Genomic DNA, 12,879 nt, shown 5'->3' with positions numbered 1-12,879 from the left:
TGTCCTCCAAGGGGATCAGAAACCTGACTCTGCAGGCAGAGGTATGTGCAGGCTCAGTGCCCACCCACCTCCAACCCCAGCCTCCAGGACAGGAGCCAGCAGTGCTTCCTCCTTCTGTTAATCTTCCAATCACCAGTGCCTGCCCTCCCCCCAGCCCCCCACCCCTTCCTGGCCTCCTAGTGCTCCTAGTGCATCACAAAGCATCCCAGAGGCAGCAGAGAGGAGGAGGCAGCGAAGGACTGTTGAGCCTCCTTTGTTCTTACCAAGGTCAATGTCAGATGCAGGGTGGCAGCACCCTACATCCCAGCTGCCTACGAAAAGAGATTGTGCAGAGGACCAAAGCACCTCACTTGGGACTGAGAGCAGAAAAGTATCCCCTCCTGAAAACAAACCTCCCCAAATCTCCTCCTCAACTGTCAATGAACTCAGTATCTGGTCTGGTCTTGTTTAGTCACTGACAATTAACTGGGTGGGGTTGGACTGACACCAAGATACACTCTTGTCTTGATTTGTCCTTTAACATAAAACACATCTCTAAGAGTGGCAGGCAGCCTGGCATAGGGGAAGCAGCCCTGTGTTATCAGAAGACCCGAGTTCTATTCCTGGTCTTGCCACTGACTTGCAATGAGCCTTGGGCACATCACAGCCCCTGACAGAGCCCCACTCACCTTCTCTATGAGGTGAGGGCTCAGACTACAATCTGAAGCTCCCTGCTGCCCCTGTTCCTGCCGTCTAGCATCTTATCACTCTGAATCACTAGCTCACCCGGGGCAGGAAGCATGTCTGTGTCTGTTTATCTCAGACAACAGCCCAGCTTGAAAATACAATTAATCTATGGATTTATTATTCTAGTAGTCAATGACTTTTGGAGAAGGATGATGGCCAGGGCATCCCAGTGCCCTCAGACAGACGCGTCTCCTTATCCCTAGAGAGCCCCAGGAGAGGGAAATTCCCATAACCTCCCTCGCCTCTCACTCCTCAAGGGGAAGAGATTAGGTCCTAGTAACCTCTGGCAACCAAATCCACACCTCCCAGCCCAATGCTCACGCGATCCCACTCCCTGGGCCGCTGGGCCCCCCACCATGGCCAACACCTCTCAAGCCTGGGAACTTTGCAGTACAGCCCTGGGAAGTGAGACTCTTCCCCCTTCCAGACCTAAGGTTGGGTGCCAGAAACCCAGACAGCTTTCTTGTTTTTCTACTTTTTTCCTTCTTCAAGTAAACTTGCAAATGTCAATAACCAGAGAAAAACACGCACACGGAGACACATATTTCTCAACTCTCTTGCAGCTTGTTGTTGCTCTTGCCAGCAAAAACAAGTTCAGCTTCCTGGACCCGTTTATGTAAGCGGTGAAGCAGCTGCCCAGTGCCACCGCAACACGGGCTTAGCTCACGCTTGCTAATCCCACCGCCCCGGTTTCTGAGCAGGGACAGTCGTCCAGGCTGGCAGCTGGGCCGGCTAGCAGCACAGGACAGCCTCCAGCCTCTGGGGCTGCAGAGACACAGGATCTCAGAAGGGGTCACAGAGGAACCGCAGGGCCCCTGTCAGCGGTAAAGACCCTGATCTGGAAGGAGGGAGCTGCTGAGAAGTCTCCAGGAGAAGAAGAATGTGGGCACCTCATGTTCAAAGGGAAACACATGCAGAATTTGACCCCACGGGGCCTAGAACGAGCCCCCAGTGTGCTCTGTCCCCTCTCCCTGCATCCCCATCTAAGGACTGAAACCAATGTCCTGACTTCCCGAGTAATAATAACCGTAACACTCAGCACCACCTACAGCATTTAGCAGGTGCCAGGCGCTTTACCTAAGAGCCCTCGGCTCCTACAACAACCCTGCCATGGGAGAGGCTGGTCCCCATTTCCGTGGAAGTTCAGAGAAGTTAAGGAACTGGCCCGAATTCACACAGCTAGTGAGGGAGGGAGTCTGCATTGGCTCCAGGTGAGTCTGGCCAAAGCCTCCCTCTCTCCGGGGGTCCAGGCGCCTCCCCGTGTTCCGGCCCAGCCCCGCTTCTCTGGGCTGCCCACCACCCTGCGTCTCCCCCTCTCTCCCAATTTCCTCTCCTCCTCCCTGCTCTCCTCAGGCCTTTCCACCCATCACAGAGGCTCAGGGAGGGGAGTCCTGGGGTTGAGGGGTCTGTGTGAAGGGGGAGCGAGCCTTTTCCCACACAGCCCTGCCACACCAACTAGCCCCTCAGGGGCTCTCCCAGGAAACCAGGGGCCAAGTACCCTTGATCCTTCTCCTTCTACCCTACAGCAGCAGCACTCCTGTGACGAGTTAGAGTTTAAAAGCGCCCCCCTCCCCCGTCGGACTCCCAATCTCACGCTCTCACCAGATCATCCACTCACTTCCCTAAAATCCCCAGAATGCCCTCCCCTGCCATTTAGGGCTGGGCCTCTGTGGCCCCTGCCACCTTCTCTAACTCAGCTCCCAGCCCCACCTCTTCCACAGCCCGCTCCTCAGGTTGCTGACTCCTGCCCTCCTCTCTGTCTAATGTGTTTGTACTTCTGTACCTGCTCGTATTTGTCTTGTATTTGGTGGAGTCAGTATTTATCTTGGCGAGGCCTTCCCCTCCATCCGCACCAGGGACTGTATACTTACTGCTTGGACAGAGGGTCTGGGAGGCTCCTTTGGACCATAAAAAGGTAATGCTGGCTGCTGACTCAGAGACCAGCGCGTGTGACCAACTCCTCACAAGAAAAACATTCAATCCTCCCCTGGCAGCATCACAGATAATCAGCTGGCCCCGGGCCCAGAAGGTCTGGCCTGGGTCACCTCTCAGAGATTATAAACTAATTAGAGGAAAAGATATCAAAGGAGGGCAAACAATTCAATTCCCCCACCCCCACCAAACCCCAAGAAGCAGATTGAGAAATAAAAAGAGTAAAGGCAAGACTAAGCAGGCCAGGAAGAAGGGCACATGGCCACAGGTGGACACAGACGGGACTTGGGTCCAGAAAGGGGCTAAGTTGGGGCTACAGCCGCAGAGTGGGTGCTGAGCTAAGAGTTGCTCTTCTAGGCCTATAAAGGCCCTTAAAGATGATTCAGCCAACCTGCTCATTTTTATAGATGAGGAGAACCAGGGCCCAGAAGTCACACAGCCAGTGTGTGGTGTAGCCAGGACTGGAACCCTGGGCCTTGGGACTCTGGGTCATGCTTGCCCCACAGCCCACTGCCTTCCCAGGAGCACAGCACAAATGGTCCTGTCTTCCTGTCTCTGAACTTGGCCTTGGAGTCTAACCAGGAGCCTGACCCACATCAGGGTCTTTCATGTGTTTGTGGAAGCAAAGGGGGGCAGGGTGCAGCACACACCTGATATCTGTTCCCCCTTCCCCATCCCAAACCATATCCAACCCCACCTCCTGCCCCAGCTTCCACTCCTCCACCCCTTTAGATATGAGGAAGCAAAGCTAAAGATGTGAGAAGTCACAAAGTGGAGGTGTGGTAGGGAGTGACTAGAAGGGCCACAGGAGAGCCTGCTGGGGCTGGTCATGTAGCTGAGTGGTGGTTACACGGCTATGCTCAGTTTGCGAAAATTCATCGGGCTGTTAAATTTATGCTGAGCGCACTCTCCCATATGTATGTTACACTGCTACACACATTTTATAAAGCCCCTAAGTCCTCCTGCCTGAATTCAAGCCTACATCCTTCTCCTTACTCCCATGTACCATGAGCAGACACACACCCACACACACACGCACACACACGCACACTGGTCTAGCTTCATGTCACCATGAAGAAAGCAGCTCAGAATGGAAGAGCAGGCATATCTACCCTCAGTGAAACTGTGAAACCTGGTTTCCAGCTTTCCTGCCCCCAACCTGTTCCCCTCATAAATAAGCCACGCCAGGCCTACCATGTTTTGAGCTAGGGAGACTCAGCATTATAACTATGTCAGTGCTCCCTAAGTTATCTCTAAATTTAACTTGATCCTAATAAAAATACCAATAGGACTTTTTTTTCTTGGAAGTAGGCAAGCTGATTCTAAAGTTCAAACAGAAAAGTAAACAAGCAAGGATAGCCAGGAAAATTCTGAAAAAGCAGAGAACTGAGAGGAGGATTAGCCCTACCAAACTCTAAAGCATATTATAAAGCTATAGCTATTAAAACAGTGTGATACTGACACATGAGTAGACAGACAAAACTATGGAGGAGACTAGAAAGTTCAGAAATAATAGTAACCAAAAATAGATTTGTCTGCACTATTGAACTGTACCCTTTAAAATGGCTAAGATGACTGACTTCCCTGGTGGCACAGTGGTTAAGAATCTGCCTGCCAATGCAGGGGACACGGGTTCGAGCCCTGGTCCCGGAAGATCCCACATGCCATGGGGCAACTAAGCCCGTGCGCCACATCTACTGAGCTTGCACTCTAGAGCCCGTGAGCCACAACTACTGAGCCCGTGTGTCACAACTACTGAAGCCTGTGCACCTACAGCCCATGCTCTGAAACAAGAGAAGCCACCGCAGTGAGAAGTCCACACACCGCCACAAAGAGTAGCCCCCGCTCTCCGCAACTAGAGAAAGCCCGTGCGCAGCAAGGAAGACCCAATGCAGCCATAAATAAATAAATAAAATTTATTTTAATAAAATAAAATAAAATGGCTAAGATGATAAATGTTATGCTTCTGTATCTTACTACAATTATTTAAAAATAGCTTAGTTTGAGCGTTGGCTATATAGAGGTGCTATTCTAAGCTTGCACATGGATGACCCAACTTGATCTTCCCAACAGCTTATCTTACAGAAGAGGAGGCTGGTTACATAGCTAATTAGGGGTAAGCCTAGATTCAAACCCAAGCAATTAGGCCTCAGAATTTGTGCTTTTTAACTATTCAATCTGCCGACAAGCAGTATAAACCCAAGTATACACAGCAATTTGGTAGATTTTAAAGGTGGCTTTTAAAATCAGTGGTGGAAAGATGGATTATTCAATAAACTATAAAAAAGGACATCAGGTGATAACTGGGTTAAGAAAAGTTAGAGCCATACCTCAGTCCATGATAAATTCAAAATGGATCAAACATTTAAATACAAAAATTCTTAAAGACACCAGAAAAAAAAATCTTTTTTTTACCCCCTCCCAAAAAGAATCTTTTAAGACAATCTTGGCATAGGGAAGATCTTATTAAGTATGATACAAAACCTACAAGTCATAAAAGAAACTGATAAACCCAACTACAATTTTTTTTTTAATACGCAAAAACCAACCCCCACCCAAAAAAGTCAAAAGACAAATGACAAACTAGAGAAAAATCTTCACAACTCATATCAGAGAGGACTAAATTCATTAATATATGACAAGGAAAAAGACCAACAACCCAGTTTTTAAAAATGAGCAATGAATATGAACAGGCACTTCATAGAAACAGGTTATGCAAATGTCTCTTAAACATGGGAAAACCTGTACATTCACACTCAGATAAGATAAATACAAGTTAATTCCACACAGATGCCATCTCTGTGTAGATAGCAGTTTAATAACACATTTTCATCAGAGGTGTGGAGACACAGGCATTCTCTCATTGCTGCGGGGAGTATGAATTGGTGCAACTTCCACTCTCACTCAAAAGTACAAATGCACATGGCCTTCGACCCACAGGTTCACCTTCAAGAAGTTTATCCTGCGGATGTTCTTGCGCTCAGGCAACATGATGGATATGCAAAGTTACTCCCCAAAGCACTGTCTGTAATGGCAAGACAGGAAACAAGCCCAAAGCCAACGTCCATCAAAAGGAGACTGTGTAGGGACTTCCCTTGTGGTCCAGTGGCTAAGACTCTGCACTCCCAATGCAGGAGGCCTGGGCTTGATCCCTGCTCAGGGAACTAGATCCCACATGCTGCAACTAAAGATCCCGCACGCGGCAAGGAAGATCCCGTGTGCCGCAACTAAGACCCCGCGCAGCCAAATAAATAAAGATTTAAATATAAAAAAACAAAAAACTAACGTTAAAAACTTAGCACTATTTTCAGGACATACTTAATCTCTCAAAAAATGTGAACAATTGTAATTATTATTCCCACCGCATTAGTGGGTCTTTCCCCTTTTCTGTGAGAAAGTCTTCACACTATAGCCTCCCCCTCCCCTCCCATCAAAATGGGGTCTTCAGATCAATAGTAGCTATCAAGCACCTGCTTTTGTTTGTTTCAGCCTCAAGATGTGTTGCTCTGCCTGGGCTTGGAGTGACTTGGCCCAAGGTCTGCTGGCTTGTTAAGTGGGCAGTCAAGAGACAGGCCTGGACTGTCTGACCCCTGAGCTGTTTTCTCTCTCTGCTGTCCCAGCTGCCTTGCTAAGAGACAGAGAAAGATCATTTACAGTGACATGTGGTTGCAAAACATTCCCCTGACCCAAAGTGATATGAATGGATATGGGGGAGGAGGCGGTTACAGTGCAATGGTTTAAACATATACTGTGGCCTTAACTATTCTTCTTAAGAGAAGTACTGAAGAAGGACACTTCCTGGGGCAAAAAGTGGGGCTGTCTTTGCCACACCAGTGCATATGTAGTTGGTGAGTCTGAGGACACTGAGAACAGAGACGATATCATTGAAGTCGCCATGCTTTGGGAAGGGTGGGAGTTGTGGGTGACACACGTGATACAGTGGAAAGAGCAAGATTCAGAGCAAGGTCTGTCACTTCCTTGCTGTGCGATCTTGAGCAAGTTACTTAATCTCTCTGAACCTCAGTTTCCTTTCACTTACTCAAGGACACTGCTTCGGCGATTCTCACCTCTCTGTCAATTTTTGATCTCTACTAGATCATTTCCATCAGCAAGCAAACATGCTGAGATTTCAGTCATTTTTTTAAAAATTCTTTTCATGACTCCACTTCTCCAGCCAACGAACACTCCATTTCTTTTCTCCCCTTTACGGCTAAAATCCTCCAAAGAGTAGCCTCTACCAGCCGGCTCCAGTTTCCTTCCTCCTGCTCTCTCTGCAACCTACTCCTGTCAGCCTTAGACCTCCACCATTTCGCCAAAACTCCTCACATCAAGTCAAGGTCACCAATGGCCTGCGTGTAGCTAAGTCCACTGGTTAGGTTGTCCTCTTGCCTCTCAGCAGCGTTTGACACCACTGACTGCTTCTGCCTCTTGACACACTGTCCTCACTGGATTTTCTGGACAACAACTCTCCTGGTTCTCCTCCTGCTTCACTGGTCTCACCTTCCCAGTCTCCTCCTCCTTTTCCAGCCTGAAAAGGTTGGAGTGTCCCAGGGCTCAGCCCAGGGTCTCGTCTCTTCTCCATCTACACTTTCGCCCTCGGTGATCTCAGCCACTCTCAAGGCTTGAAATAACACCTGCCATCAGTCGACTCCCAAATTCATACCTCAACTCAGTCCTCATTCCCAAACTCTGGACTCCCATACCCAGCTCATCAGCATCTTCTCGCCTTGTCCAATAGAAAGCTCAGTTTCAGCGTGTCTGAACTGACCTGATCTCTCCCCAACGAGACCTGCTGTCCTACAGTCTACCGCATCGATGCAATGCCCTCAGACTCCTCTCACACATGGCTGCTGTGAAGAGTAAATGAGGTCACAGATGCAAAGAGCCCAGCACAGTTCCGTGTACGGTCGTCACTCAGTATGGTAACGGTTGTTGTAACCATCACGTAGAGAGAGAAAACCAGAGGATGCTTTTCGGGAAAGGAAGTTGGGAGGTGGAGGGAAACTGAGCACAGGTGCTGGGAGACAGCCTGGATGCGGGGCCTCAGGGGGCACACTCCTAAGAGCAGAGCCAGAGGGCAGAGCCGGCGGGGGCAGGGGGGAGTGAGGTGCAGCTAGAAGTCAGACCAAACCCAGGACCGTGCCAGAAAAGCCCCTGACTATGCCAGAGACTTTGGACCTTTTTGGATCTCAAGTGCAGAAGAGAGTAAAGCACACAGATGACCCAAAAGAAACTCCCCAGGGCTTCACCAAACAGAGTCTAAGAGTTAAAAGCCTCTTTTTTGCCATCTTCCTCTTGCCACTCCAGCCCTCAAGGATTCTCATCCAAAGACTGATACCTCAATGACAGTTAGTAACAGGACATTTAGCATTTCCCTGTCCAGCTGGAGTCTAAGGGGCCCAATGGCTGAGGCCTGGTCTCCCCAGAGACAACCCCAAGCTTCACCAGGGCAGAGGGCACCCGTGTGTCCCCACAGAGCCCTCTGCTCCAGAACCCAGCAGGCCCTCACACAGGACCAGATTGTTAAAGAGGAGGCAGGAATTTTCCTGCGCAAGATGGGAGTATAAGGAATCCCTAAACATTTATATTTCTTCAGGCCTTCATGCAAGCGTCATCTTCTTGGTGAGAACTTCCCTGGCCTCCCCTCGAAAAGATCAATTCTACATACTCCTCAACATGTACGCAGTTCCTATCTCCCTCCCTTGCTTTATTTTTCCTCCTTAGCACTAGGTCACTATCATACTATATATTTAATATACATCCCAGGTAGAATGAAGCCCCAGTGAGCCAGGGATTTTTGGCTATTTGGCTCACTGCTGTATCCTCAGCTCTTACAATAGTGCTTGGAAGATCGGAGGAGCTCAAAATATTTTTTTCAAATGAATAAGTTATTAGCTACACGCATTTAAGCATTTGCTCTGTGCTAGAGACCTCACTATACACTCTGTAGTACCTTACTTAGGGCATTTCATCATCATAACAACTCTGCAAGGTAGTATATGAGTTATTTCTCTTTTCCAGATGAAACAGTGAGTCTCTGAGAAGTAAAATCCCTCACCCAAGCTCACGTTATTTCTCCATGGCAGGGCCAGGCAGAGATCTGTCTGGCTCCAAAACCTTAACCATTACCTGTGCGGGCTGAGCTGTGCTCAGGTGGAGAGAAGGTCCAGAGAGAGATAAAGGAAGAAGCAACAGAAAACCTCTGGAAGAAACTGTTTAGCACTCGAGACCAGCGCTGTGCATTAGAACTTTCTGCAATGATCGCGAAATGCTCTATACCTGCGCTGTGGAATACAGTAGCCAAGTGTGACTAGTGCAACTAAGGCACTACATTTTAAATTTGATTTCATTTTAATTAATTTAAATTCAAATAGCCATACTTAGTAAATGGCTACCGTATTCGAGAGAACAGCTCTAGACCTTTAAGACTGACCTGGAAAAGCCCAGATTGGGTGATGGGCACGCTCTGGCTCACGGATGGGCCGGTGGCACGCAGGCCTGGTGGGACAGGAGAAGCGGAGGGGAATTGACAGCGGTGAGCACCGGGGTGGCTTTGTGTCATCCTTACAAACACCCTGTAAGGGGAGGATGTGTTAACCCAGTCCGCAGGGGGAGACGCGGAAGGTCAGAGATGAGATATGCAGTGAGGGTCCACGTGCCTGCTGCCTCAGGGTCTTGGTCCACCCCCCCCACCCCGACACCTTGTCCTTGGGTAGCTGGTACCCAGTGGGACAGGTCAGAGGGTTTCTCAGTCCCTCTTAGGGATTTAACCTTGACCATTTTCAAGCTCCTTTTAGGGTAGACTCAGGGTGGCTGATCCCAGGGCTTCACAGGACTCAATAAATGTTTGCTGCAATGAGTAAACAAGAGGCAGAGCCAAAGTGGGGAGAGATTTCTGGCAACTAGAAGCCCGATGGGGGAGGGCCTTCCTTCAGTTCCTCAATCACACCATTTAGCCAGTCATCCTCAAACTTGCGAATCACAAGGGGTGTTTGTCGAAAAGGACATTTCCTGAGCCTCACTTCCAGATATTTCTCTTCAGTAAATCTGGGGTGGGGGCCAAGAATCAGCATTTTTGTCAAGCACCCAACCCCCACCCCCAGTGCATGTGGCACACCTGCACACACACACACCAATTCTGATTCAAACAGACCCAGAACTACCCTTTTGAGAAATACTGATTTAGGGTGAGACTAGGAATGCAGGTAGACATTGGGGGCAGAAAGAGGTTGCCCTAAAGGGAAGTTCAGAGGCTGAGACAGGACTCAGAGATTTAAAGGTGTACGTGTTTGTTGTGCGCACCGTCTTGTGTTGCAGAACATGGAAGGAACCTGAGTCACCGATGTCCAGGCCTTCCACACCCGACACTTACATCCCAGCTAATCCAGGCCCCTAGAAGGCGATTCACCTGAGCGGCCCTGCCAGCTCTCAGATGTGTGGGCAGCAGCTGATCCCAAGGAAAGCGGGCCCACAGCCCAGAGAGCCAGCGGATTTCCCCTCTAAACCAACTCCAGCCTCTGCTACCCCTCTCGGCCCCTTACTTCTCCAAAGCAAGACATCTCACAGTCATTTGCTCCATGCTTCCTGTACAATGTCTTTATTTTTGCTCTCAAGTTTGTGGGCTGAGTCTCTGTGGGTGTGGGAGGGGAGCTGGGTATTTTCTACTTCTCTGCATTTTCCTTCTGAACTGGGAGGGCTTTCACTTCCTCCCCAAACTCTCAGTTCTGCCTTTCACAGCCTGTCCAGGCCTTGAGACCACTTTGCCCATCCCACCTGAGCACCAGGAATAGGGAGAACTGACTGCAACCGGCTGCCCTCGCAGTACCTTGCAGCCACTTAGGAGCAAAAGAAAGCAGCAGCTACAGCAGTAACCTCCCTGGGGCAGGTGCCCTGGGGTGTGGTGTGAGTAGCAACACAGGCAGGCAGGGAAGGCCTTGTGCCCTCCTGGGCGACCCAGGCCTCAGCCCTGCCTTGCCTCCCTGTGATAGAACAGTGGGCAAACCCAAGCTTTCCCTTCCCTTGGCCTCTTCTGCCCAGCACTCAGCCAGCCAGGGGTGACTCTCATCTTGGCCCCCAAACACCCCCAGCTCTGCCTGCTGGGCTAGTTCTACATTTGGGAGTCTTGGGGATCTACCACCCCCGAGCACAGGGCCATGGAGGGGGGGCCTCCACCAACTAGGCCTGACAACTTCCCATCCCAACCTCTCTGAACCTCAGCCTCTTCTTTGGAACAAAGTATTATTTAGATCCAGCAGAGAATTAGAAAACGTGTGTAAAGCCTAGGAGGCCTCAATCAACATTGGCTGTTACTGGCAAGGGTTATAAATGTGTGCTGAGAAAAAGAATCTCTTTACTTTCCTCTTCCAAGCACAAGGAACACAACCATTCAGAAGGCAAAGGGACCTGCAGGCACACCAGCCCCTGGCGCTCTCCAGCAGGGAGGGGTCAGGCTGAGGGCGTTCACCCAGGGTAGGAGCGCAGTGCGGTCTCACAGTGAAAGCCAGAGCCACCGTCTCCCCAGCCATCTGTTCCCAGAAGCCTGCCGGCTGCCCCTTTGGTTTTCCGCTGTGTCCTCAAAGAAGCCCTCAGACCCTAAAATAAACCTCTGGAGAAGCAGTTGCCCAGCTCCTCTAGAGGAGAGCCTAGACGCGCAGCTGGGCATGCGGCCAGAGCCCAGAGAAAGGACTGGCGGCCAGAGGCAGATTACAGTCCACAGGAGCAACAAGTGCCCCGTGCCCTCTGCCTCACCCCTCCTTCTCTCGTCTGGAAGTGGAGTCCAGTGCGTGCCAGCCTCAAGACGTCCCAATCCCTGGCCAACCTCCCCACTTGGCTTAAATTCCCAGGGCTGAGGCACGCGGGCAGCGGGGCAGCGGGAGGGTCCGTGACTCAGCGCCCATGATGTCACTCCCTTCACAGTCAAGGCACTGTCATCCACACATAAACCCGGGGGGCTGAGGGGAGAGCCAGGCGGGATGCCTTCCCCAAAGCTGAGGGGCAAAGGGGGCGCTGGTACAAAGGACGCCCCGGGCAGGAACTCCACCCCGCGAGGGCATCTCCTTTTAAAGTGACCCGGGCCGCAGTTGTGTAAGGACTCTTGGGGGCACTGGGAAGGAGACAAGAGAATCAGGTTTCTGAGAACACACCAAGTCCTGTACGCAGACCGCAGGGAGCTACCCGGCCGCAGGGCAGTCACGGGGAAAGCGCGCCGGGCCAAAGGCGCAGGACGCAGCAGGGGGCGCGCGAGCGAGCGCCCGCCACCGGACAGCTGGGTCAGCCCGGTGCCTCACCTTGTGCCGCGGGAACCCAAGCTAGCCCCGGACAAGGGGAGCCGTCACCTCTCCGGCCTCCCTCCGCCTCCCCGCGTCTGCGGCGCCCACAGCGGTTCCCTCACCCGCCGGCTGCTCCAGCCCTCCAGATGCGCCCGAAGCCCTTACCCAGAGCGGGGCAGCCCCCCGGTGCCAGCGCCGTCCCGGGCGTCGCAAGCAGGGCGGTCAGCAGCGCGCAGCGGACGGCCAGCATGCTTCCTCCTCGGCTAATGCCCCATGGTCCCAGAGAGGCGGGCGGGCGGGCGGACGCGCGGGTCGGGAGCTGGCGGCCGGGGCGGGGCGGGGCGGCGGGCGGGCTTAAGCCCCGAGGGCAGCCCCCATCCCCTGGGGCCCCGCGATCTGCACGCACGGCGAGTCCCTGAGCCCCGCGCCGCTCTCGGCTCGGCTCCCTCTGGCCAGGCTCCGTGTCAGTGCGACTTCCCACTTACACATGACTCAGAGCAGCGGACGGTCCTGGCAACGCAAGAAAACATTTGAGGAACTCGCACTGGAGTTGTGTCTCGGCCGTCCCAGGGTGCTGTTACGAAAGCCGAAGCGGATGGCGCAACAGCCCCGCGCACCGGCCGAGCGGAGGGGTGGCTTCCTGCCGCAGCGCCGCACCTGAGCCGCGAGGGCAGGATCCCCGAACCCGGCGGGGGCGAGCTCAGCCGGGGGCCCTCCCCCCGACTTCTGTTGATCAGAGCAGGGGAATTAGACACCACCGGCTCGGTTTTGATTTTTGGTTTCGTGACCAGGATTACTCTGTGAAAGGAGCACCTGGAGAGCCCTGGAGGAGGCGATGTGCCTTTTACCGTTACAGTAAAGCGGTGCTTGGCAGCCCTTTCTGACCCTTGGAATCACCTGGGAGCCCTGAAAACCATCGATGCCTGGGTCCCACCCCCAGACATTCTGATTT

The 12,879-nt window shown here is 52.0% G+C and overlaps 1 protein-coding gene across 8 annotated transcripts in view; it reads right to left on the bottom strand.

Moving 5' to 3' along the window:
- The window catches only part of IL6R (interleukin 6 receptor), a 49,299-nt gene extending 36,699 nt beyond the window's left edge, over nt 1-12,600 (bottom strand). For 2 of the 8 annotated variants that reach the window (XM_057546243.1, XM_007178493.3), the window contains exon 1: nt 12,093-12,398. Coding sequence is in view for 3 of the 8 variants with exons in the window: in XM_007178493.3 (XP_007178555.1) it covers nt 12,093-12,177 (85 nt within the window). In the remaining 5 variants the exon portion in view is untranslated. The other 6 variants (XM_057546261.1, XM_007178486.3, XM_057546244.1 and 3 more) reach the window with 6 other exon arrangements.
- Between the last annotated feature and the right edge of the window lie 279 nt (nt 12,601-12,879).

Source organism: Balaenoptera acutorostrata, chromosome 1, assembly GCF_949987535.1.
Source record: "Balaenoptera acutorostrata chromosome 1, mBalAcu1.1, whole genome shotgun sequence".
Classification (NCBI taxonomy): Eukaryota; Metazoa; Chordata; class Mammalia; order Artiodactyla; family Balaenopteridae; genus Balaenoptera; species Balaenoptera acutorostrata.
The sequence above is the reverse complement of the archived record's forward strand: the minus strand, read 5'-3'. Positions and strand labels throughout refer to the sequence as shown.